At 44.7% G+C, this 24,385-nt stretch overlaps 1 protein-coding gene across 4 annotated transcripts in view; it reads left to right on the top strand.

The window, feature by feature from the left end:
- The window catches only part of SETD5 (SET domain containing 5), a 66,109-nt gene extending 43,685 nt beyond the window's left edge, over positions 1 to 22,424 (top strand). For 3 of the 4 annotated variants that reach the window (XM_040589921.1, XM_040589920.1, XM_040589922.1), the window contains exons 13-23: positions 837 to 1,100; positions 1,691 to 2,011; positions 3,420 to 3,662; positions 7,411 to 7,540; positions 8,776 to 9,029; positions 9,809 to 9,865; positions 11,362 to 11,829; positions 13,637 to 13,923; positions 16,983 to 17,116; positions 20,914 to 20,987; positions 21,207 to 22,424. In XM_040589921.1, coding sequence (XP_040445855.1) covers positions 837 to 1,100; positions 1,691 to 2,011; positions 3,420 to 3,662; positions 7,411 to 7,540; positions 8,776 to 9,029; positions 9,809 to 9,865; positions 11,362 to 11,829; positions 13,637 to 13,923; positions 16,983 to 17,116; positions 20,914 to 20,987; positions 21,207 to 21,806 — 2,832 coding nt within the window. In that variant the 3' untranslated portion in view covers positions 21,807 to 22,424. Of the gene's footprint in view, positions 1 to 836; positions 1,101 to 1,690; positions 2,012 to 3,419; positions 3,663 to 7,410; positions 7,541 to 8,775; positions 9,030 to 9,808; positions 9,866 to 11,361; positions 11,830 to 13,636; positions 13,924 to 15,682; positions 15,784 to 16,982; positions 17,117 to 20,913; positions 20,988 to 21,206 lie in introns of those variants that run through there. The other variant, XR_005827334.1, reaches the window with a different exon arrangement.
- The last annotated feature ends 1,961 nt before the right edge of the window (positions 22,425 to 24,385 follow it).

The raw sequence follows: 24,385 nt of genomic DNA, 5'->3' as shown, positions 1-24,385 counted from the left end.
TTTGAATGGAAAACTGTAAAGGCAAGGCTGCTGTGATTGCGTACTGCTGTGTGCTTTAAGGTTCTTTCTCCTCCCTGACAAGTCTCAGAAGGCACTTGACCTTACTTCTTAAAATTCATTTGATTCAGCCTGGTTTTTGCCTGTCACTGCAACATTATTGTAGTGGCCCTTTTACATGCGTAATTAGCAGTTATTTCTTGACCCAGCTAGGTGATAAGATTTCTTGTCCTATCTGTTTACCTAATAAATACGTTTGTTTTGCTTCTCTGTTCTCTCACGTTCTGTTTTTCTTATCCATGATGTAAGCTGCTTAGACAGGAGCTTTTATTTTTGAGCTGGGTGATCTCCTGACATCAGGGAAGGAATGAATCTGGATCATTTTAGTCAGTTTGTGTGGTGTTACGCTTGCTGCAAATTACTGATTCACTTCTGTTGCCTCTGGGTTCTATTTGCTTCTAATGTTTGGTCATTAGCGAGAAGCTCTATTTGTTTCCAAGTCGTCTCTTCACTCTATTTATTCTTTCTTGTTGTTTTTAGTTCTTCAAAATTATGCATTTCCTTGTGGCTACTTTATAAATATAACTCAGTAGTATCTAAGTGGTCCTATTTAAGAACAAAGTCTAGTTCTTCTGGTTACTCTATGAACACATGATTATGTTGTTATTCTGGGAAATGTGCCATGCTGAAAAATGCAAATATCTGAGAAGAACTGCTTCTCTCTGTCCCCTTTCTGGCAGTTGTTCTCCTTCCTGTGCTGCATCCCATATCTGTTCTTGCCTCCTCCTCTTTATGTGCATAATTTGCAGTGCTGACTTAAGTTTACTGTTGTGTTCTAGTCCCGGGAAGACAGGAAGGTAGAAGCCATCATGCACATGTTTGAAAACCTGGAAAAGAGAAAGAGGAGACGAGAGCAACCATCAGATCGTAACAGCACTGATGCTGAAATCAACATCAATTCTGAAGCTCCTGAGCTGGACGAAATAAAAACAGAGACTCCTGAAACTGAAGATGGAAGTTCAGCACTGAGTGCTGCTGTTTCAAATGTTTCTAACAGTAACAGCAGTACTGGGGTGAACACACGACGGTCTTCACAAGTAGTGGTAAGACGAAGATAGGACTTTTTAATAGCTTATACCAAGCTCAGATGGAGGTTTCAGTCTGGGTGTAGGAAGACTGCTATTGGGTCTCTCCAAGTCTTCTGTTTTCTGGGCTGAACAAGCCCAGCTCCTTCACTGAGTGGGCCCCTTCTGTACTGGTGTGAGCTTAAGTTGGATTCGTAACTGCAGTGACTGAGGAATTCTTTTGCTTTTTTCTTTGGATTTTTGGCCAGGTCTGCTATGGATGCATGTGTTCCTATTACATGGCAGGGCCCAGATACTTGCCTGGAATGATACATGCCAGCTCAGATCAGGAGTAAGAGCAGTTACCTTGAGACAAGTGACAAGTTTCATGCTTCCACTTTCTTCCTTAAGACCATTGTTCTGGTTGACCCCTTTAAGAATATCGCAGACAAAATGATAATGTGCCGGTAGAAGGGTCCCCAAAGCCATCTTATGAGCCAATACAAACAGTTCAACCAGATTTTATGAGTCAAGTAGTGTCAATAAATAAATCTCAATCCTTGATGCTGTATGCAGAGGAAAGGAATACTGTTTAAAGGTGCTTGGACTAATGACAGTTTGTGTTGTAGGATGCTGTCCCCGAAAAAACAGTTACTAAGCCAGCTCCAGCAAAACCCTCCAGGCCCCGACCAAAAAGTCGCTTCTCTCGATACCGGACCAGTTCAGCACAAAGACTGAGAAGACAGAAACAAGCTAGTTCCCAGCAGGCTGAACTCGCACAGGCTGTCCCAGAGGAAGGAAGCACTGCCAGCTTGGTAACCACAACGGATGTCAGCAGTGTAGAAGGTCCAGGAGAAGGCAGACAGTTGACGGGATCTGACCCAACTGCTGTCCTGGCTGCGGGATCTCAGTCTAATCGAGCTGCAATAAAATACCCCAAAACTAAAAAGGTATACTTGATTGAGCGTTCAAACTGGAGAGGGGAAAAAAAGGTTTTGTGTGTCCTTTGGGGAAAACTTGGCTCAGGGGAAACAGTTCTTCAAAATAGTTGGAATTATGTGACTTTATATTGACTGTGTTATTTGTTCTATAGTGGTAAGAGCCCTCATCATGGTTCAGAGTCTGGCTGCTCAGCCCTGTACACAAAAAGATCAGAAAAAGAAATTAGGTGATCTCTTCAGCAAGTCTACATAGACCTTAGATGCTGACAGAGCGGTACAGGTACAGTGGGAAGGGTCTCGCGTTTGAGTACGGCAGAGAGTCTAAAAAGAGTCAAGTTAAACAGCTCTGTGTGTGCAGGGAGAAAACTGCTTCCAGCTTGAGGGGCTCTGGGAGAGAGGGGTTAGAGGGGCTTGGCGACATAAGGAATTGGGTAACGGAGGCTGAGCCCTGGGTGAAGGAATCAAAAAGCAGATGTTTCAGTACTGGCGTGGAGGGCAATGAGAGGCTTGGGAGGTGGCTGGCACAAAGGCCGTGAGGACAGCAAGCTGTGTTCCTGCAGGGGAACAAGGTACTAATGGAAGGATGGGGAGAGCTGATGTGTTTGGATTGATACGCAGTAAGCTAGAAAAAGATTCTGGCAGCAGCCTGCAAAAGTAGTTGGTACAACTCAGATGGGGTGGCTGGCATTTAAAAACTAGATGCTTATAGTTTGGAAAAAGAGTATTAGCTTTTGGGCCCAAAAGAAAGGACATTAATTAGAAAAGGTTGGATGCATATGATCTCAAGAAGTTTTCTGTGTATTGCCAATGACTTAGGAGCAAGGAGAAAAAGCCTGTTAACCAAGAGAGTTACCCTAAATCAAGCAGCAGAAAGGTATAGTGAGACTTCTTTGAATAAACAACAAAACCACCTTGAAATAAGCAGGGTCTTGCATCTTGTGAAAGATATTAAAACAAAAGTTCTCTTCTGTTATACCAGCAAGAGAATGAAGAGAAAAAAGTGGAGCCATTATGTAGTAAAGATTAGTTGGAATTTAAAAATAAATTTAGGATGGTAAAAACATGTTTGATGTGGGAATCAATGACAGTACCTTTTTGGGCATAAATTAATACATTTAGGCTTGCAGCTAGAAACTAGTTTTGAACACGGTGATCAAGTTTTGGAAGAACATTCTAATGAGATTAACGGAGCGTAAAATCAAGCTATTTTTATAAAACTGGATTGCCTGTCATTCTGCCTGCAACAGATGAGAGTTGGGTTTGATGCAGGAAGTCCTGGCTGTTTACCTTCCCGTTGAGGAGGAAGGAGATTTTAGCGTGTGGGCTGACCTGAGCATTGCTTCCCCATACGCCTTTGTGCCATGTTACCTTTCTTCACCTATGCTAGTTGCATTGACATGTGTGTTTTCTCCTTCAGTATCTTGTTACCGAATGGCTGAACGACAAGGCAGAAAAGCAGGAGTGCCCTATTGAATGCCCTCTGCGCATTACTACAGACCCAACAGTTTTGGCAACTACTCTAAATATGTTGCCAGGTCTCATCCACTCCCCACTAATTTGTACCACACCTAAACACTACATCCGTTTTGGTTCACCTTTCAACCCTGAGAGACGTCGAAGGCCCTTTCTGTTGGATGGAATTTACAGCTCCTGTAAAAAGGTATTTTTGCTCATGTCTTACCTTAGAAGTATAGAATGATTTAGGTTGGAAAAGACCTTTGAGATCATCAGGTCCAACCGTTAACCCAGGACTGCCAAACCGTCACTCAACCATGATGCTAAGCACTGCATCTATGCATTTTTTAAACGCCTCCAGGGATGGTGATTCCACCACCTCCCTGGGCAGCCTGTTCCGGTGCTTGACCACCTTTCAGTGGAGGAGCTTTTCCTAATATCCAGTCTAAACCTTCAGAAACTATACAGTCATCAAGCTTTTACTGGCACCCTTGTAAAGTTGCTGTGTTGTTTTTGAGCCTATTTGCATGTATTCCTGCTGAGGTGGCCTTACCTGGTGTGTCTGTGCAGTTTGCAGACAATGACTGCTGACCCTCTGCTGTTGGGGTTCAGTCTTCATCCTTGCCTTTTCCCATGGTCGAATTACTGTTCTGTGACTCTCCTCTTAGAAACATGTGCTTCCAAGTCTGCAGTGGCTGTTTATTGTCCAGCAAATGCAATTCAAGGAGTTTTAATTGTTACTCTTAGAATGTTTTATGTTACTGCTTTCACAGAGGATGTATTAGCATTGTGGGGATAGGACAGTGTTGCAAAAGACCTCAAGTCAAGATCCATTGTCTTTGGAAAGTCTTTGTTTAGCAAAGCTTTGAGTTTGCCTGTTCACGAGAGCAAGCCCACAGCTTTTTGTCTGGTTTGGGATCATAGACTTGTCTATCCACATAGATACTTGTGGCCGTACAGGAAGCCTGAACTGAGCCCAGCTGAGGACTTCATTCCTCCAGAGATCGTACGTGGCTAGTAAATGCTGGCGTTTAACCCTTCTTCAGGGAAACAGTAGTCCGTGTTAGTTTGTTCAGTCAGATTTCTGACAGGCAAGATGGGTTCTGACACCTTTGCTCAGAGGCTTTTCCAGTTTCTGTGTGATTACCTGAGAACAATTTTATGGAAATCTGTTCTGATCTTCCAGTCTTGGCAGCTTTCCAAGTCAAGTACCATGTCCTGTTTCTTTGCTTTCTTTTGAGGGAGTTTTTACAGAGAGAAGCTTTGGACTTGACTGCTTCCACCTTCAGCCAATTTGTCATGCACTAACAGGCACCCACAAAAAGAAACCAAGGTCTCTTTTGGGTATTTCCTTTGTAGATAAAGCTCTTGAGAGTTCGTATTTACTCATATGAACAAGCCTATGTTTGTTTCCATGTCCCTGGGCAAAGTGCTCATGCATCTTTAAGCTGAAAACTGCAAGGTTGAAACTGTTTTTTTGAACCTTAACAGTGTCTTTGAGCCTCTTTAAGAGTTATTCCAAGTTCTCTGCTTGGTGCGTTTGCTGTACAACTAGCCAGCAAGCTCACAGTTGAGTGAAAACTGTTGTCATGGAACAAGTCTTCCAATCTCTTGCTACATTTGGTTGTTTTCTAGTCATATGGTAATTCTCACTACTGGAGAGGGAATTGACTAGTCTCACTATGGATAACTTCTGTATAGTCTACATCTGAATCTGAGTGTTCAAAACTGGACGTTGTGTTGCACCTGGGGCATTTTCAAAGCAGAAGGTTGCTCTGTCTTGTAGTCTATGCCCATTTTGTGCGTCCCGGTATGATTGAGTTTTCTTTGATAGGTTGATTTAGACTTGCATTCAGTTCATGATTTACTGTGTGTGTTAGAACAACCCGTTAGTTTTCTAGTCTGTAATTTTAGAAGTGATTGTTTCTGGCTTTATATGGTACTTTGTTCTAGTGTGTGCTGAGCTGTGTCCTGTTTTTCCCAACCCACTTCCCAATTTAGCCAGAAAATCTTGAATACTGTCTTCTAGTATGTTCTTGTTTGCCCCAGGTTGGCTTCATCTGAAAACTTAAGTAAACTTAAGTAAACTGTTCCATTATCTAAATAATTAATAAAATACTGAAAGCTTCTGTGTCCAGAACAGATGTTGCAGGAAGTAATTTTTTATGTTTCTATTTTTTGAAAATAAATAATAGATAACTAGTAAGGAGTTTCACCCACTTTGTAGGAATTCCCCAGCTTTTTCATGGCAAATGATTGGTGACATTCTGTGGTTTTATCACTGACAGTTTGGAGAGGTAGAAAAAGCCTGCTTCTCATGTTCAGGAATGTTTAGAAGGAAGACCTCCTTCTTAGTCACCTGAGGTCTAGAAATGGTCCAGAACTTGATGACATTGTTCTCTCAAGACCTGATCTTTCTGTCCTGTCTGTTTCTGACTACTCAGTCAGGAAGGTTGATTTATAAAGGCTGTTGAAATAAATCACGTATTTTCTTGGAATGTCATCAGGCTGCTTCCTTAAACTACTGAGGACTGTGCCAAAAAACCTCAGCTGATGATCTCAGTTTGCATCCGAAGCATGCCAATGTCTGAACCTCGCAAGGAAACCGAACTGTTTAACCTGCTCACGTTAATCACACATGGTACAGTGACTTGGCTGTTGGATCAGATGCTGCATTTGAGGTAGCAGTGCTCCAGGCTGGCTGGCACTTCTCACTTTTCCTGGTGGCTGCAGCAGAATCCATTGATTTTATATTTGAACGGAGAAGAAGCGTCTGCTATATGGTAGTGAAGGCCATCAAAACAGATCCTATCACCTGCTCTTCATCCTCACATTGAAGTTTTTCACTTTGAGGATTTGTTGCCACTGAGTTTCTGATGTACTTTCATTGATACCCTTGAGGACTCATAAGACATATACGTGTATCTCTAATAGGATACATATTGCTGGCATGCAGATGAACTGTAGATTACTGAAAGGTAAATTTAGGATTTTACCTAAAGGGAGAAGAAAAGGCTGGTAGAGTCCCTTGGGTAAAATGCACAAGTGCAGATTACTGTTTGGGTTTTTTTTCAGCAGTTTGCTGTCATTTTACTGAATCACCTGTGTGTTTTCCCTTTCATTGTGGCAGTTATTTTTTTATAGTAAAGTAAAGGTTTCCTGCCTGCCATCCTGAGTCAGTTTGTATCAGGATGCAGGGCTGGCACACCCACTGCAGCAGCTGATTTGCTGAGACTGACAGGGGATGTGAAAGATTCTTTATTTTCTCCATGTTCAGGAGACCACCATGACATTTATCTCCTTTATTAGTAGGTGAATAAAAGATTTGCCTTTATTATTGTGTTCTTATTTTAGCCCCCTTGCAAACTGCTGCTTGCATTTTATCAGATTTTTTGCTCTTTGACTCTGGCAGGGAGCACAGTCCTGGAAGAATTATGTGATTAGACTCAGCCATTTCTCTGCTGGAATTGTTAGAGCAGAATCTGTGTTAAGCTCTAATATGCCTTAGTGGAGCAGGGGCACGGTGTGTTTATGCTCCTGGGCAGGAAACAGCTTTTTTTGCCAAAATCGGGGTTTTAAGATGATTCATCATATTTATCTCCCTTTTCTTTTAATTGAGAATGCTTTTAGTAGTTTTTAGCTGCCAGGGTTTTGCATTTTATCTATTTATAATTTGCTCTTTACTTATCTTTGTGTCACTGCTGAAGACTGCTGATCCCCAGAATACATCTCATCAAGAGCACATAGTCAGCCCCATCACAGTAGGTGGTAGACTCAGTGCTAACAGCTGTGTTCTAACAGGTTCCTGTCTGAGCGCATGCGAAGGAGGTAATATCAGTGTTCTGAGCAGTCTGCCCTGCTGCACAGAAGTGTAGGAGTTTGAGTGCATCCTGCAAGATTACATAGAAAGTACAGGAGGGGTTGCACGTTTATGTAGTCTTGTTCTGTTTCAGCGCTGGATCAAACAAGCCCTGGAAGAGGGAATGACTCAGACCTCACCAGCTCCGCAAGAGAACAGAACCCAATGTCTATACCAAAGTAACGAGAACAGCAGTTCTTCCAGCATCTGCAAAGATGACACAGGTAAGTGCTCAGCACCATCAGGGCAGTGTGGGTGCTTGAGTGAAACTGGGGAAGCTGCTGACTAAGAAAGGTGGCTGTACAGGATGACATACTAATGTGTACTGCTGCTGGATGGCACAGCTTTGTGGCAGGTGTGAATGTTACTTTTCCATTCATTCAAATTTCTGCAGACCCATTCTAGCCTGAGCATGTGTAAAGTTTCTCAGTATTTTCTTGTGAAAAGATAATCACTGTATTTTGTATCATCACCCTCAGGCAATCCTTTGTCCAATGGCAGGGAAGGGAAAGAGTACAGTATCATCTCTTTTCAGCAGGATGCTGTTAGAAGGACAGCTAAATGTCTACTGACTATAGGAAGATGTAGCAAAGCCTCACAGACACGTATGTAATAAGCGAATTAAGTAAGTCTCAAAGATAGACAAACCAAAATCTGTGAGTGAAGTAGCAGAATGGTTTAATATTGTGTCTGAATCTTTCTACAAGGGTAAAGATCTGCCCAGTTAGGGATCAGTTTTCCACGGATGACAAGACAGGAAGCTAGACAACACACAGATAATGCAGAATTGATTATTGAAAGTAAGATGAATAGGAAATGAACAGAATGCCAGAACCAATAAGGGCACATCCCTGAGCAAGACCTGAAGAAGCAAACAACTGAACTGCAGAATTTACTGAATACTCTGTTTTGTTTTGTTTTGTTTTTGTTTAAACTGAGCATCAAAAAAAGATACTATTTTGGATAGGGGTAGGCCTGAGAGAAAGGCATTAATCCTTTGTGGGAGTGAAATGTACTTGGGCTGTATTGATGTAGCCTATAGGGAGCTATTAGGTTCAGATAATAACTGAGCTGCCTGTGTTTTCTTTACAGCAATGAATGTGACATGTTCTCTGACCCCTCTCCTCCACTCTCCTCTTCTCTCCTCTTTCTATCCTTCCTGTTTTCCTTGTCCCTATCTCCCTCTACTGCTTGCTTCTACTTGAAATATTTCCTTTCCTTGTTCACTGTATATTCCTGACTGTGCATTGTTCTGTTGCCAGTATCTAGACACATCTCAAGATTGGTATAGAAGTACTTCAGAGGTACCTAATTTTTAGGAATCTTTCATAGTCACACTGGAGTCCCATGGGCTCTGTTTGGGCTGGGAGTAGGGGGAAGGAGATGGCATGTCGTTTGCACATGGTTAGTGGTTAAGGTTAATGGTTCAGCCCTGTCCTCAGCTCAGTTTGTTTTTCAGACTTGCTGAGTCCCCTGAAGAAGTGGAAGTCTCGCTACTTGATGGAGCAGAACGTTAAGAAGTTGCTGAGGCCATTGTCTCCTGTCACCCCTCCACCTCCCATCCCTTCAGTTCCTGGCTCAGTGAGCCCACAGCTGGCTACGCCTGGCTCATCGCTGCCAGGAGAGGAGGAGAGTCGCAGTGGTTACGGCATGATGTTCTCACCAATTCCTTCTCTGGCTGCTAGTCGCTGCAATACTCCACTACAGTTTGAGGTAAATCTGACTGGGGACTGGGAGTGCTAAAAAGAGAGTTTCTGAGATTCCTTAGTTTTCTGAGTGTTGCTACTTTGCAGAGGGCAGTGACTCCTGCTGTATTTCTCTGATGGCAGTGTACCGCTGAGAAACCTTCCTTTCTGATTCTGTTTTAGGCCTTCTCGGTAGCATGGAAAGGAAAGTGCTTGGGAAGGAGGCCTTAACTGTGCCATCACATGCACATGCTGCCTTCCACTGATAGGTGCTCAAAGGATACGACATTTCTTAAAGCTGTCCATTCTCATTTATTCTCTTGACTTCAGCTGGAAAGGTGGCCCAAGTGGATGGAAGGAGACATTTTTGTTTTCTAGTGTAATGTCTGTGAAAGTTCACTATAGCATTTGGGGAATCTTATTTTACCTTTTGGACAAACCCAGACTTTCCATCTCTCCCATGTTCTCAGACTAAATGCCATAAATGGCTTTCTCTGTGTTTCATGGTGCAAACTATCTGACAGCATCAGAAGTGTAAAGAATAAGCTGCTTTTCTTAACATTTGTGTCCTCTGTTTTGGGTACTAAGATACAGAATGAAACACAGTAACCCAGTCCTGCCTCTGCTTCCAGGAAACTTTAGAAACCACTTAACCAATGGAGCTGCCATCCAGCCTGGGGCCAGTTCCTGGGGTAGTCTTTATTTAGAATAGTCATTCCTAACCTCTGTGCTTGTTTTTTAATTGATTTTATTTTGCTTCCTGACTTTTGATGTAGGTGAATAACAAGATGCTTTTTCTTCCTCTAGAACGTATCGTCCCCTGAGAGTTCCCCTGCACATAGACCTGAGTCCATGTCACCTGAGGTAGTTATCACACCACCCTAATTGCATTTGGGGCTGGGAACGTGTGTGCTTGTGTGTGTATTTGAGGCCATGGTGGGAGGGAAGGGACGAGAAGTGTGGAGACTAGTGGGAATAAGAATGGAGTTTAGTCACAATAAGGCTGAGGAGAGTTTTCAGGTTATCACAAGAGAGCAAACAAATCGAAGACTGGAATTTATTACTCGCTTGTTGACACTAGTGGGAAACAAGCATTGTGAAGACTTGTTATGTCTCAGCTACTGAGGTGAAGGCAAGAGGTCTGGGGACCCTGGAAATACCATCATCAACTTCAGCCCCAGCCCAGCAGATAAGTGGTGTGTAATATTTACTCAGTACAAGCAAAATGACTGCTGGGGAAGAAAAGGGAAGGCATTCATTACTGGTTTTGGCTTATGAGGACACAGTGTTGCACCTGACCTGCTTTCTTCAGCCTTAATTTATCACCTGCTCACTCACAGATTTACAAGGTTGAGGAGATGCCAGAAGGTAGTATTTTTGTGTACCTGCTGGCCTGTTGTTGTAAAGTAGGAGGTGAAGTAGCTTGCTCAGAGACTGTTTCATAGTAGAAAATACATGCTCATCTCCAGTGTGATAGATTCCTCTGCCGTATAACGTCTCCAAGTAAACATTCTCAGCAGCAGCAGTAGTCTCAGTAGCAGAGCTGGTGCCTGGTGCTGCTGTGTTTTTCCCTAAGCACTGTAGTCCTGCAAAGAGGATGAAATCTTGTCAGATATGCTCATTGTCTGAGGTCCTGACATATTAACATGGTGAAGGAGATGATTATGCTGTTGCCCCGAAGGGTTTTTTTGGCACTTCAAGTAGATAAATGGATATACTGTTGTGTCAGTGTCTAGTGCTCCAGAAACTGTGTCAGCACAAAGATGATGCCATTATGGTTTTGTTAGAGAATGTAAAGTGTAGAAATGCAGTATAAATGAAATGAATGTACTATTGTTAGAGATTTCCAAAGTTCACAATAAGTGAAAACAAATAGCTTGGAGGTTCTGGGCATTTTATTGTTAGGAAGTTAGTAGTGGCTGACTTGGGACAGGCAAGAAGTGGGCTAATAAAGCAGCAAATGGACAGCAGATCTTTTCTGTTCTCCCCCCATAATGAACCTAGCTAGTGCTATGCGTTAACAATGACTTTGGGACATATGAGGCAATTGGAAGTGCTGTTTTTTTCTTCACTGACTGCCCGGGGGTAGTGCTGAGCCTCATCCTTTTGCTACAGTAAGATTGTTAAAGGGGAAAGGGCATCTCATACTGGACAGCTAAACTGATTTATTATTTAGTCATTGCCCTGTAGCATGAGCAAAGCAGTGCAGGGAAGGACCAAAGGGATAAGAAAGAAACTGGCAAAGCAGTAAGCTAGCATTGTACAGAGTACTTTCTAACTAAAGTTTCTCTCCCCACCCTTGCCTGATCCTTTTCCTGACTTCCCACCCCCATCTCCTATATCCTTCTTGGATTTTCCAGCTCTGCCTCCGATCTGACCTGGATTTAAAGGGTGGGTACCTAGATTCCAGTGCAAACACCTGCCCAGAACGGCCATCGCTGCTCAGCTTTGGATCCTCTGATCTGGCTCCACAACCCTCCATAAACTCTACTTCAGAGATGAACTTCCCAGGAAAAAGTGGGGAAGCACAGATGCTGCTAAGAAGCTCTGATCAGGCTTTTCGGACAGAGTTTAATTTAATGTATGCCTTCTCCCCATTGAACGCTATGCCACGTGTAGATGGGTTGTTGCGGGGATCTCCTCCTTTGGGAGAGAGGAAGCCAATGAATTCGGAAGCAGGATGCTGCAGCTCTCCTGCCGAAGGATATTTCAGCAGACACGAGTCAGGGCTGCTTAAAGAGACAGTGCATGGATCCATGTCTCCCTGCAGTGAGAGGGCTTGTGAAGGTGTCAGATCTGCTCCCCAGAACCCGCCACAAAGGAAGAAGGCAAGTATTCTTGTAAAAGAACTGTTAGATTGCAGGAACTTAAGTGGGGAAGAGTAAGTAAGCGCCATGGGAAAGACGTACAGGCAGAACAAAGAGAGCAGAATACAACTAGAACATAGTCTGGGTAAGTAATCCAGGCAACCAGTGCCTGGATGAAAACAGTCTAAAAGTTCTTAAAAAAGAGTGAGCTACCCTTTAGGCAGGATTTTGATGCGAGAGGTGGAAGAAGAGGACCACAATGAAAATACCTCTTCAAGGAGCACAGAGAGCATGATGCTAGCAGCTTTCATAAGCGGTTGTTAAACTGAGGTAAGACCCAGAGCAGTAACACAGTGCAGCTGTACTAGTTGGTGGAGGTGTTATTTATCAGGATGAAAAGGGTTGTTACTAGGATAAACAGGGTCTAATGTTTCAAAACAAAACACAAGCTGTTTGTTAGAACATATTAGAACATTTCCATTAATATGGAAACATAGTTACAGTGCTGGAAAAGTAGATGAAAGTTGTTACTTAAATTGTAGCTCTTAACTGAAACTGGGAATGTTGTTTAAAGAAAGCAAACGTGTATTGGTTTCTAATAGCATGCCAGTGACCCTCATGGGACTAAAACCGAGTGGAAATGAGCAGTCAGGTGTTGCTATAATAAAACTGGGTGCTCATGGGTCAAATAAACATACGCTTGTGTAAATGTGTATTGGTGCCTTTTCCTGTGCTTGGGTTTTGTGTTTGGTTGGTTTTGGTTTGTTTTTTTATTGCAAGTGTGGTAACTCAGATCACTTGTATAAATGTCCAGCTGGATGGAATATCTTATTTCCATTCCATTTCTGGAGGGTTTTGATTTTTTTTTTTCCTTTAGTTTTCTTTTAAAGTTACACTTCTCTTAAAACCTTTGTATGCTGAGTTACTTTTGGAAATACCCTGTTCAATATTTTAGCATCGTAAAGCCTCCTGTACAAGCATTGAGTCATAGCTGATAAATTCTTCAGCAGAGCTGCCTTCTGTGAGTCCTTTATGGCTCTCTGCCTCCTAATAACTCTATGAGGAAGGCACACTGAAAGGTAAGTGCTCAGCTGAAAGTATTTGTGTATTTTTGTTTCTGCTGTCCCTATGTTATGAGACTGCGTTATCTATGACCTTTTGGTCTGTGTCTTTGAGAAATCTGAGGCTGCTTTGCACAAAATACACTGCCTTTGCTAAAAGTAGTTTGTTTAGGTGGTAGTGCTGGAAGTTTGCAGTACCACCATAGCAAAAACCTGCTCTAAGCAGGTTAAAATTCTGTGCAAGGCTTTACCAAGTGTTTAGCATTACTGTGGCTGAACTAATACAGATGAACAGGAGACTCTGAAGATACCAGTTCTGTGAAGAAGGCTCTTATTATCTGTTTTGGAGATGTACAGATACTGATAAACATTTCCTGTAATGTCACAAACCAGAGTGAGTGAGTGAAGTGTTGACAGGAGGAGAGTATAGAGGCTTGATGCTTGAATATGCAAGTGTATACTGAAGAAATGTGAAAATCCATGTTGTTAGAGAACCAAACTAGCTATATATTTCTGCTGAAGTATTGGTCGTAAAGAGTAAAACATGGGTGAGCGTAGCAGTCAGTGAGTGGTCCAGATTTGTACCACTTAACTCTTCATCCAGAGTGTCTGCAGATTCAGGAAGATTTTATAATCCCAATATACCTTTTAAAAGTTTCGTCTGCAAACGCAGAGAAATAGATTTTTAAACCAGTGTGTGGTCGTGTTCCTCCTCCTGTCCTTGTCCATTGCATTCCCTGACTCATGGCTGTATTTTTCTCTCTCAGGTATCTCTACTAGAATATCGCAAGCGGAAACAAGAAGCCAAGGAGGGAGGCGATTCAGTGCGATGTGCAGGGACTCCTACCCGACAGGGCAGCAGTAGTTCTGTGACTGATACAGATGGCAACAGCCTGCCGGGCTCCGTAGTACGAACCCCATCCTCCCCACAAAGTGGCTTCTCCCCTTCTCATCCCTCCCTGCCTCACGTAGAGGACATCAGCCCACCAGACTCACGGGGGGCTAGTTCCTCAACATCACTCAGCAAATCCCAGGAGAACATCAGCAGTAGGTGGTGAGTGTTATCCTTCCAAGCAAGCCAGAGATTGCTCCACAGAGAAGGACCAAACTCTCTAGGGCACCTTTCCATAACAGTATGTGCGGTTGGATGGATTCAGTCAGGTCTCTTGACATTGTTCTCTTTTGTAATTGCTAAACAGCTGTGAAGGATGCCAGCAGCCTTCTCAGCCTGCCCTTTAGTTCTTGGTTTAGGTATCAAAAATCTATCTTGAAATATATGAAGTTAAACAGTTGTCTCTCTTCTACTAGTTTACTTTTCAGGTTTCAAGTTTGAAGGTCTTGCTCTTGCAATGAGAATTTAATTCAGGTCTTTCCTTGCTGAACCTCCACTCTTTTTGAACATGAGCAATATTGTCAGCTCCTGTTCCGAAGGAAAGCTAACAGCACCCTCTGCAACTTTGCATTTGAGAAGCAGGGACAGTGAAATAAGTCCAACTTTCCTAATGCCTTGCACATAGAGCTTGAAGAGCGGTTACTAAACTGCAGTTGGTGGCTTGGCAAAGGCATGGAAAAACCATCTTTATCGTGTTACCATGAGAAGGTTTGATAAGGGAAAGGCTGGTCTTCAAACACTTTTGAACTTGATAGCAATGTCTGGTCCAAAAAATTAAGTACTGAAGCACTGAAATGTAGAGTATTGTGTTATAGTGTCAATGCAGTGATGGTTAGGATGTTCTGCTGATTAGAGCTATGTAGTACAATGGCTCTGCTGCTTTGTATTCGAGTTCTGTTCATGCACACCACAGGCAAAAAGGCGTCCCTTTCTTAATGCTAATTCTCCAAACGAGCTGCTGTGTCACTGCTCACGTAATGGCAGGGGAATGTACAAGGGAAGAGGTGCTAAGCAATGCTGAAGGCAGTGAGAAGTATGAATTCTGTGTTGAAAGTGCTTGAGAAACATAGTTTTGGGTGAACTTGCAGGAGTAGTAAGATCTGTTTCCTTCCCTTTTCCATCACTCTTCAAGCAGAGATTAATAGAAATAATTTGTCTTGTACCTCTCTGACAGTACTGTGTCTGCCGGATGACCTTCTGCCACGTGTTGGGACTGGCCACGGCTGAGGCAGGCAGCTGATGATTAGTTTATAATCATTGTTTTATAATCAAATATTACTCTGTGCAAGTGTTGATATCCTATGCCCATCTCCTCCTGTGCCACTTCCTTCTGCCTGTAAAAGGGTGAAAGAAAAACCTAGCTGAATGAAAAAAAACAAAACACCCTGGTTTGGGGTGAGGTGTCTGTGGCAACCTTGCTGTAGTACCATGTTTTATATTCTCTGAGCTTCATCTGCTGGTCCTCAGCAGGTGCTCTGGCTTCTGTTTCTCACATGGTTTCATGAGTAAGTATTGTGTGGAAATAAAGACTGTATTGTTACGGGGCACTGGATATAAAGTTGAAACCATGCTGATACACTTTGAAATAGGATTAAGCAGATTTGCTGCCTTTTAAATTCTTGTTCTGTGTTTTAATGGGCAAGGCTAACAATCATGCAGTCACCTTCTACTTTTAAAAAATATATCAGAAACTGCCTATTACTGAGTTAAAGTTGTGACCCAATTTCATCTTTAACTCAGAGTGCTTAAATTTCAGATAAATTTCCAGACATTCACAATAATACAATATTAGGGACAGAAGAAAATGGTGGGAGCTAAAATTATGTGCCTTAATTTTTAGAGTTGTCCAGATTTTTGCTGAATTCTACAATAATTGCCAATAGCTTTCATTTAAAAAAAATTAAGTTTCTGTCTCTTTCAGTTGCCAAGATACAGCCATCACAATGTAAACAGATGTGCTGCTGCCCAGTAAACCCAGCCTTGCAGAAAACTGTCTCCAGCAAAACAATAGCAGCAACGAAGGTGTGAATTCACCCCCTCACCCCATTCACCTCCATGAGGTGTGAACTCTGGCCCCTTCTCTGTTTGCTTCAGTGAGGGGTGAACTTCAATGTCTGGGCTATTTATTTTAAAAAAAAAAAAAAAGAAAAAAAAAAAGAAAGCAAAGCTAATGTAAAGCGCAGTTTTCAGTATATCTTTAAAAAGAAAAAGCACTAAACAAAAATATGTTAATATGGTGTTAAGCTGCATGCTTACATGGTATGCAGTGCATTTAATATTATACTAAATATATAAATTCAGGTATTTTTAAGGCGCACATTCTTCAATGTCTAGGGTAAAGGCATTGTGAATCCCTGGTCAAGATGCTTCTATCTTATAGGTTAAAACGCATACTTTTAAAGAGATTTGGTTGGCCCTGTGCATGGCAGATTGAATACTGACCCAGGGGTCTGGGGTTTGTTTGTGGCTCTGTTTTTCTTGTATAGATTGTCTTTAGGAAAGCCACTTCACCTCTTTTTCACCCTCAGACCAGACACTTGTAATATATAATGGGACAAGATCTAGCACCAATCTTGAGCGGAGAGTTTTCACATTGCAAAATAAATGGGACAAAGTAACATTAATGGGCAAAATGGCCAAGCTAACTCTGCTCTAGGAACATTGCATTAACTGACTGTACTGTCTTTTGAACACTGTATTATCATAAAGGTATTGGGTTTGCTTCTTTTTACTTTGAATAAAGGTAATCTGTGCAAAATAACTGCATCTAATCTTAAAACAATACCAGGATTTTCAAAATGCTGTTGAGTCTTGAAACAATTTTTCTGGGGGAAGGTGTCCTGTAACCAGGTGATCTACTGAACTGGATGTTTATACCATGTTTTTGGTAAGAGTAAAGACTTTGTTTTTCTGAGGGCAGTGCTATCGTGGTAGTCAGAAACCGGCAGTCTAAAATCCCGCAGGAGGTTATTTACGTTGCAAAATCAGTTCAGAAGTTTATTCCTCATCTGTCTATAGAGAGCTGGTGATCTCTGATCCCTCCCTTCTGTGGTAGGGGTTTGCATTTGCACTAACATCATACCAGTGAATTTAAGCAGAGACTGTAAAGACAAGCCTGTGTTGTGATTATACCAAGGACCCCACAGCCCCCTTGTGCGTTGGTCACGTTGCTGTTGGCTGTGTAATAGCAATCCTCAGCTGTTACTGGGTTTTTGTTGCAGGATGGTCCCAACATCAGTGGAGAGGCTTCGAGAGGGCCGAGGCATACTTGAGAAGGTGCTGCGAAGTGGTGCAAAGGTATCGCAGAGAAATGAATCCTCACCTACCTGTGACAGTGCTGTCGAGAGAGACACAGGTAGGAAAATGGAATGTTTGAGTACTTGGTTGGTGGGAAATGATGGGCTCGGGTAACTTCACAAACTTGTCTGCACATTTAGTCATACCTTCGTCTTTAACATTATCAATGCCTTATAAGAGCCTTTTGCAAACTATACTTCATTGTTATTCAGATACTGTTAAAGCCTATATCCCTCTTCTGTTAGACCTGGAAGACCTCCAGGGTTTGGATTCAAGACTGCCTGCATCTTGGCTCTGGCAGAGACAGTTTCTTTGTCCTTGGACGGCTGGGTTACGCAGAATTGCCTCAGTTGCCCCTATGTACTGTGGATGAAAGTGCTATCATTTAATAGTTCTAGTTGGCTGAACATTCAGGTAAATGTATTAGCACAGTAAAATGCAGGGGTAGGCTTTAGGCAGTGCTAAGAACTAATTTGACTTTCAAGCCTTACTTCTATTTTGAAGTTACTTGATTCCCTGAATTGTTATATTTGTCAGTTTTGTGAAATGCACCTCCTTACTGAGATGAATTCAGTTCTGTGTTGATGTTCCTTTCTTCTCTGAATAAGGTGTTGTCCTCACCAAGTAGCATCCAGGATCTGTATTTGTAACTTGAGCTGAAAATATGCCCCTCTTTTATCCATCTGTGATCTAAAGGTGAGATGTGACTTTCTGAGAGACGGACAGGTGATTGCCTAATTTCTCAGCTGTGAAACAGTTGTTTTCCTTCTATTTACTTTGCAGTCTCTGTTGAACATGATTGTTTCTCTCTGACAGATAGCACCCTCAGAACCCTGATCACATTTGGGACTTACGGCAGTGGATCATCATATTTAAATAACTTTGTGTGTTGCCATGAGCCCCGACTGCCTCATAGCTGAGGACTGTTGTTAGAGACCCCTGACTGATACAGCTACAGCTTGCTGATGATCTGTAGTAGGCATCTGAATCTCTGGAATAGAGAGCCTTGTCTTGTGGTATTTTAGACGTGGAAAGACTAGAGCCTCTAACCCAGGCTAGCACAGAACGCTCTTTGGGTAACTGAGCAGCAACAGCAACTTTTGCCTTTGGAGTACTTAATTTCTGAGCGTTTTAGGGCAGGTTTGTATTTATTTAATTCCAAATCCAGAGTTTTTTCCCCATTTCCCCAGGTGTATTTGAGACCGCTTTCTGAAACCTGGCCTCCCATCTGGGGTTTTCCTATTTTTGTGCACCTAAGCAGATCTCCTTTCAAATGCTTTTTATTCATCTGGTCTTGAGAGGCAATGCTCTACCCTATCAAAAATGTCATGGTTTCCTGGGACCCCACTGGGAGTCTTTTCCCTCACTTTCTTAAACCAGTGGAAGTGGGTTTCATGGTGGCTATTTTTCAGAAGGGTAGGTGAAATCCAGGCTCTTGCAACAGGCCTTTTGCCCACTGTAATCTGTACAGCTCTGGCTCTTCAGTCTGATCCAAGAGTTAAGCTGCAGTTAAACTTTGATCTGCATCAATCCGTTCTTCTTTCTTGTTACATAAAACCCATCCCACTCCAAGTTATGAAAAGTTAATGCTGTAGCTGACAAAAGTCTTTTTGTCTCTTTCATCCTAGCGCGGCAAGAGAATTTTTTTCTGTTTTTGCATACTCTAGCAACTTCTTCAGTAGCTTGTTTAGATTCAGTGAGCCACGTTCCCTCCCCCAGTTGCTGGTCTGCTTCTTAGTGAAAGAAATGGGTGGCTGAGTCCCTGCCATTCCTGGTAGCACCTGTAGGAGTTGTGAAGATACACGTTTACTTGATGCTGTAACGGATAATATGAAGGGAACAAAAAACCCCAAACTTGGATAGTTTGCTGATGGGGCATGTAGGAATGAAATGGAATTTGTGTGCATGCCACACTTCTGAGAATTGCAGCTGCTCTCAGTTAAAGCTGTCACTTCATATATGCTTTAGGTTGACACAGGCCAGTACTGCCGAGAAAAACAGTTCTTCATGTCCTTCCTTGTGCAAGTATTAAGAAACGGTGGAGGGAAATGCTGGCTTTATCTTTCAAGTTTACCTAAAGCAAATTCAGGAAGGTTAGAGGTTATTTACCCTTTGTAATACAGAGTCTTCCGATAGTCGTTACCTTGTCAAGGTTTTTTTCTGTGAACAGGCACTGCCAGTAAATCATGCAGCACTGATGGTGTGCCTGGCCTTTTAAGAAACAATTCCTTCTAGAAATCTTTAGATTTCTTCTGATTCTCATACTCAACTTCTGTTAATCATAATGATCTCCTGGACTGAACAGTTAGTCTCTTCTGTGCCTGACTGCTTAACAAAGCATGCCCCAAACTTCCAAGTTCTGCCTTTCTGCAGTGCAGTACTTCGAGTGTCACCTACAGCAAACAGCTACTCAATGCATCTGATATTATTTCAGAAAATAGGTGGCGGCACAGGACACATGCTGGAAGCTTCACATCCTGGTCTCTGTGCAGGTCCTGTGCCCTGAGGAAGAAGGCTTCTGAGCCTCAGCAGCAGACAAGGCAACTCTATCCACATTCCTGTTTAGCTAAGCCAACAACTGTGATGTAGCACAGAGAGAGTAACTGCAGGAAAGCCATGGGCACTGCTGACACTGGTGCCTGTGCCAGTGCAGCTGGTGCCAAGCCAGACCTGTCTGGCAGAAGTAAAGAGCAGACTAAGGCAGCGTGTCCTGTTTCATGATTGAGACACATCTGTCATATAAATTTGATACTAATACCAACACTGTTTTACCAAGGCATTTCAAACGTGGCTGCTGAGAATCCCTGAGATGCTGCAGATAAACAGCTCTGTCTCGTTAGACTGCAACATAGTTCTGATGTGAAATCTTCTAATCCCACCAGTTTCGCTGCCTTCTAAAGAGAGCATGATCACCAGCTGAACCCCGTGGTTACCATACTAGCAACTGAAAAACACACGTGGCAAGGCGGCTGGGTCGTTTGCAGTAAGCTCTCCGTGCCTACCCCAATTTAGGTTCAGTTGTTCGGTAGGACAAGAAGCTCACTCACCCTCTAGGATACAGGTGCTAGAAAGACTTGCTCTGTCAAGAAGCAGCTTATTTCTCTTGATCTCTCACATAATTAAGGTGGATCAGTGTGTACTGTGCTGCTGGTACCCTTCAAACCTCAAAGCATTTCCATCATCTTGGGCTGTTTCAAAAACAAGCATTTCTGAGGTCTCAGAGTTACTCCATTTGGAGTAGCTCAGTTGACTTCTAAAGCGTAATCCCCAAAACAGCAGCAGGGGTGCTGTCAGCCTTGGCAGCGTGGGACCTCACTCAGTCTGCAGCGGTGTCTGGATCTGCCTTTGAGGAAAACCTGCATCAGGATTCTGCTGACAGCAATCTAAGAGGGGACAGTTTTATCTCCCCAGCTGTAACTGTAGCCAATGTGGATTCCTGTGACCAAGGCTGAGTGGGGAATTGCTGAGTTCTTAGAAACTGTCTTCGGCCTCTCGCATCCTTCTGAAGAGCCGAGGGAGCCCAGGCTGTGGCTGTGCAGTGTCACCAGGTGTGGCCATGCAGATTTTTTAGTCCAAGGCAGCTGAGCTTTGCGCTAAACCAGAGCAACTGGTGTAAGGGAAGCAGCAGCTGCTAATGTGTATGGCTGGTTTACACACGTTCAGGTTTCCTGGTTGCCTTTGCTGGGGTTCTTCAGTTTCTGAAATGCTGATGGCTGGAGAAGCTGCTCTGGTCTCAGCTGTAGCTGGATGCAGAACAAGACAGCTGGGGGGTGTGTGCAGGTGTGGTTTGAGAGGGAACTGTTGTGGCCTCAGTCCGGAGGGTGAGGTTTAACGTATCTTGTCTGTACATTGCAGACACAGCAGAAGGAGACACTCCAGAAGTCCACAAAGGACCAGCAGTTTACAGTCCTTCTCGATACAGCTACCAGGTGAATTCTTTCATACATTTTCTGCCCATTCTGAAATAAATCTTTCAAGAGGATTAGGGAGGAAACTGGGTTTGGCTGCCAGTTATTCCTAATCCTGCTGCGCTAAGCACCTTTGGCATGAGAAGGAAGTAGGAAATGGTGAAGTCAGTCTGACATGCCTTTTCCTTTTTTGTTTTTTCTGTTTTCCTTTTTCCCTCCCCCCCTCAATGACTTGTTTAGCTCCTGCAGTCTGACAGTCCCCAGGCAGAATCACAGACCCTTCTCCAGCAGAGTTCCTCCCCCTACAGAGGACACCTTACCCCATCTCCTGGATACAGCTATCGAGCAGCAGCACAGAGGACAGGACACAGCCTCTCTCATGGTTCCTCGGAAACCTCCCTCTCCTCCACCTCGTACTCCAGCCCTGCCCACTCGGTCTCCACAGACTCCTCTGCCCTGTTTGCAGGGAATTCGGGGTATTACAGCAGCCAGCAGCACTCTGGCAGCATCAGCGGCAGCCTCCTGAAGAAGAGCTGCCCTGCTGCTGCCAGCCCAGCACAGCAAACAGCTGTGGACTCTCTTTCCGCAGAGTCGGGCTCCCAGCCCTGCACAGGCGCATCGGGCACCTCCTCCGCTCCCCAAAGTGCTAGGTCACTACAGTCAGACTTGCGGACTATCAGTCTACCGAATTCTGGGCAGTCTGTTCTCTACCAGGGCTCCCGGGGGGCAGTGATTTCCAATGCACAACACTATTCGCACCGCGGGGGAAGCAGTGTCCATCAGTACAGACTTCAGCAGCTTCAAAGTTCTGGAGTAAAGACTCAAACAGGACTTTCCTAGGGTTGCCTGGACTCCAGGAGGACAAAACTGCCCATAGCTCCTTCCAGTCACCTCTGGAAGTGGCTCCTGGGCCAGTGTTGGGAGCTTGCACCTGATGCTGGAGAGCCAGGGGTCAGAGGCTGAGGTCTGAAATGCACGGGTGAGATTTGTGAGCAGTATTGGCCTCTGGCCTTGTAGGAGAACACAAATTTCTCTGAGGCAGAGACTGTAGCAAAGCTGTTCCCTGATGCGTGGGTACATTGCAAAAAAAAAAAAAAAAAGAAAAAAAAAAAAGGAGAAAAAAAAAAAAAGGAAAAAAAAGCAAATGGTTCAAGTGCAATGACTGTGGTGCAGCCTCTGTCTCTTGTCCGTGCCCATGGCCATAGTCACTCATGCAGTACGGACATCTTTTTGAATAGGAAAGCAGTTTAAAGAAAACATGGGGGGAAGTTGAACTCCAATCCCAAAGCTCTCTTATAGGTCAGGTTCTCAGTGCGTTCTGGGGAGGGCTTTAATCCGTTACGATCATTCCAGTCACAAGCAGACGAGTGCACACGGCTGCCTTTGGGCCTGGGTCGTGACTGCCGCGGTCGGAGCTTTTTCCAGGACAGCAGTCTCCGCAAATGTGAACTAGCACGGGGGGTGGGGGGGTGGGGGGGGGGGCGGGGGGGCGGGGGGGGTGGGGAGGGGGGGCGGTTGGAGTGTATGTGCCTGTCGCTGCAAAGGATCTGGGATGCACTGTCACGTGCTGCTCTGACGGGCGCAATCACCGCATCCGTCGCAGGTCTGTGAACAGGAGCATTGCTGGGGCGGTGCTGCCGCGTGCCACCGCGCCGGGGGGGTCTCTGGCTGCCAGGGCGCAGACACGCTGGGGGTGACCAGGGGCCTGATAAGTAAAGTGATGCTGCGGCAGGTGGGGGACTGCCTGGCGGAGGAGCTGGGGGCTGCGGAGAGGCGGTGGTTGGGTGTTCGGTGGGGACCCGGGTCTGTGCCGAGCCGGAGGCTGTCCGTGCGGCGCTGTGCGGGACGCCTTTCCCAGCCGCCGCCATCGCCCACCGAGCGTGGCAGCAGAGCCAGCCCAGACACAGTGCGCTGTCTGTTCAATTCCATACGATTGCCAGCTTCTTTCTCACTTGTTTACTGTAATATCGGGCGTGTTTTTATTTATCTAATTTTATATTCAGTTATAACCATAGTAGGTTAGCTAATATACGACAGGTGTCATCCCTGGTGCTGCAGTGGAACTTCTCCTTTCTCTTGGATAACAATGCTGTGAGTCTGTCTCCCCTGTCTTTTCAGATGCACAGTCTTCTTCCTTTTTTTAGGACTGTTACAGATTTCTCTAATTCACAATTGAAATCAGGTGTTTGTTCAACCTAGGGGAGACTTTTAAAATATTGAAACAAAGAGTAACTTTCTCACACTGTCTGGCTGTGAGCGTGTTGGGATGGAACTTGTCACCCCGCAGTTGGGTGTCTGTATACTGTATAAAATAGGTGTAAACTTCACTCGGCTTAGCCCTGGGGGTGCAGCCTCCCCTTTCGTGCTCTGAACAGCACAGGGCAGGCGGGCTCTGCCCTGCCGGGTGGCGGGAGGGGGCTGGGGGGGCCCTGCCCAGAGGCTCTGGCACCTTCGGGCACAGCAGGGGGGCAGGAGGGAGGGACCCTGGAAAGCTCTTGGAAAGGTGGGGGCTGTAGCTTCTTACTCTAGTGGAGTTTTTACACCATGCTGTAACATTTGAACTTTCACAAGAGATGTAATAATTTTGATAATAAAAATACTTAACTTGAAAACCAGTATTTTTGACAGTTTCTTTCCATTTCCTTACCAGCTTGAGTGCTGCTGCCCGGGTGGTGGGGTGAGGCAAGGTGCATGTCAGTGTCCTCGCTGTCCCTGCAGGGTACATGAAACCTCTCGGGAGCAGCCCTGCAGAGCTCCCTTCTGCCAGCGTTTCGGGTGAAACGGGGGGCTACTCTTGGGGCCACCATTCTCGAGGACAGGGAAATTCCCCAAGCTTTCCTGGCGGGGGCTTTGAGAAGGTGGCCATGCTGCTGCTCTTCTCACTCAGGTTCATTTGGGGAGGAGATGGGGTGGGGGGTGTCCCCTGTGCTACCGCACCCGCTTCAAAACCTGGTTTCTGGTGTGCTGGTGCCCGGGGCTTTGCATTTTCATACTGCTTGCCTTTTCCTTAGGAAGGCCGAGATGGGCTGAGCCAGGAGCGGGACCTGCCTGGTGTGCCTGCAAGTGCCATCCTCACAGCTGGCACACCTGAGGTGTCCATCGCCTCCGAGGTTGGACTGCCCTCACCATGAAAATGTTCCCTCGACACCTTGTGGGACAGTGTCTGTTGTGGCACGTCCCCCAGAAGAGTCTGGCCCAGCCGCCTCCTTCCCCGAAAGCAGCTGCAGGCAGCAACACGCTCTCCCTTCTCCCCAGAGGCCGACCAAGCCCATCCCTTGGCCTTCCTCCACGCCATGTGCCTGCATGGGGCTCGCCCAGGCTGCGATTGCATCCCGTAGTGTGGGTGCCAGAGCTGGCCGAAGCTCTCCAGATGTCCAAGAGGTCCCCAGGCTGCCCTCGCGCTCGCACAGCCCAGAAGG

The sequence above is a fragment of the Falco naumanni genome, chromosome 4 (genome assembly GCF_017639655.2).
Source record: "Falco naumanni isolate bFalNau1 chromosome 4, bFalNau1.pat, whole genome shotgun sequence".
Lineage (NCBI taxonomy): Eukaryota > Metazoa > Chordata > Aves > Falconiformes > Falconidae > Falco > Falco naumanni.
The sequence above is the reverse complement of the archived record's forward strand: the minus strand, read 5'-3'. Positions and strand labels throughout refer to the sequence as shown.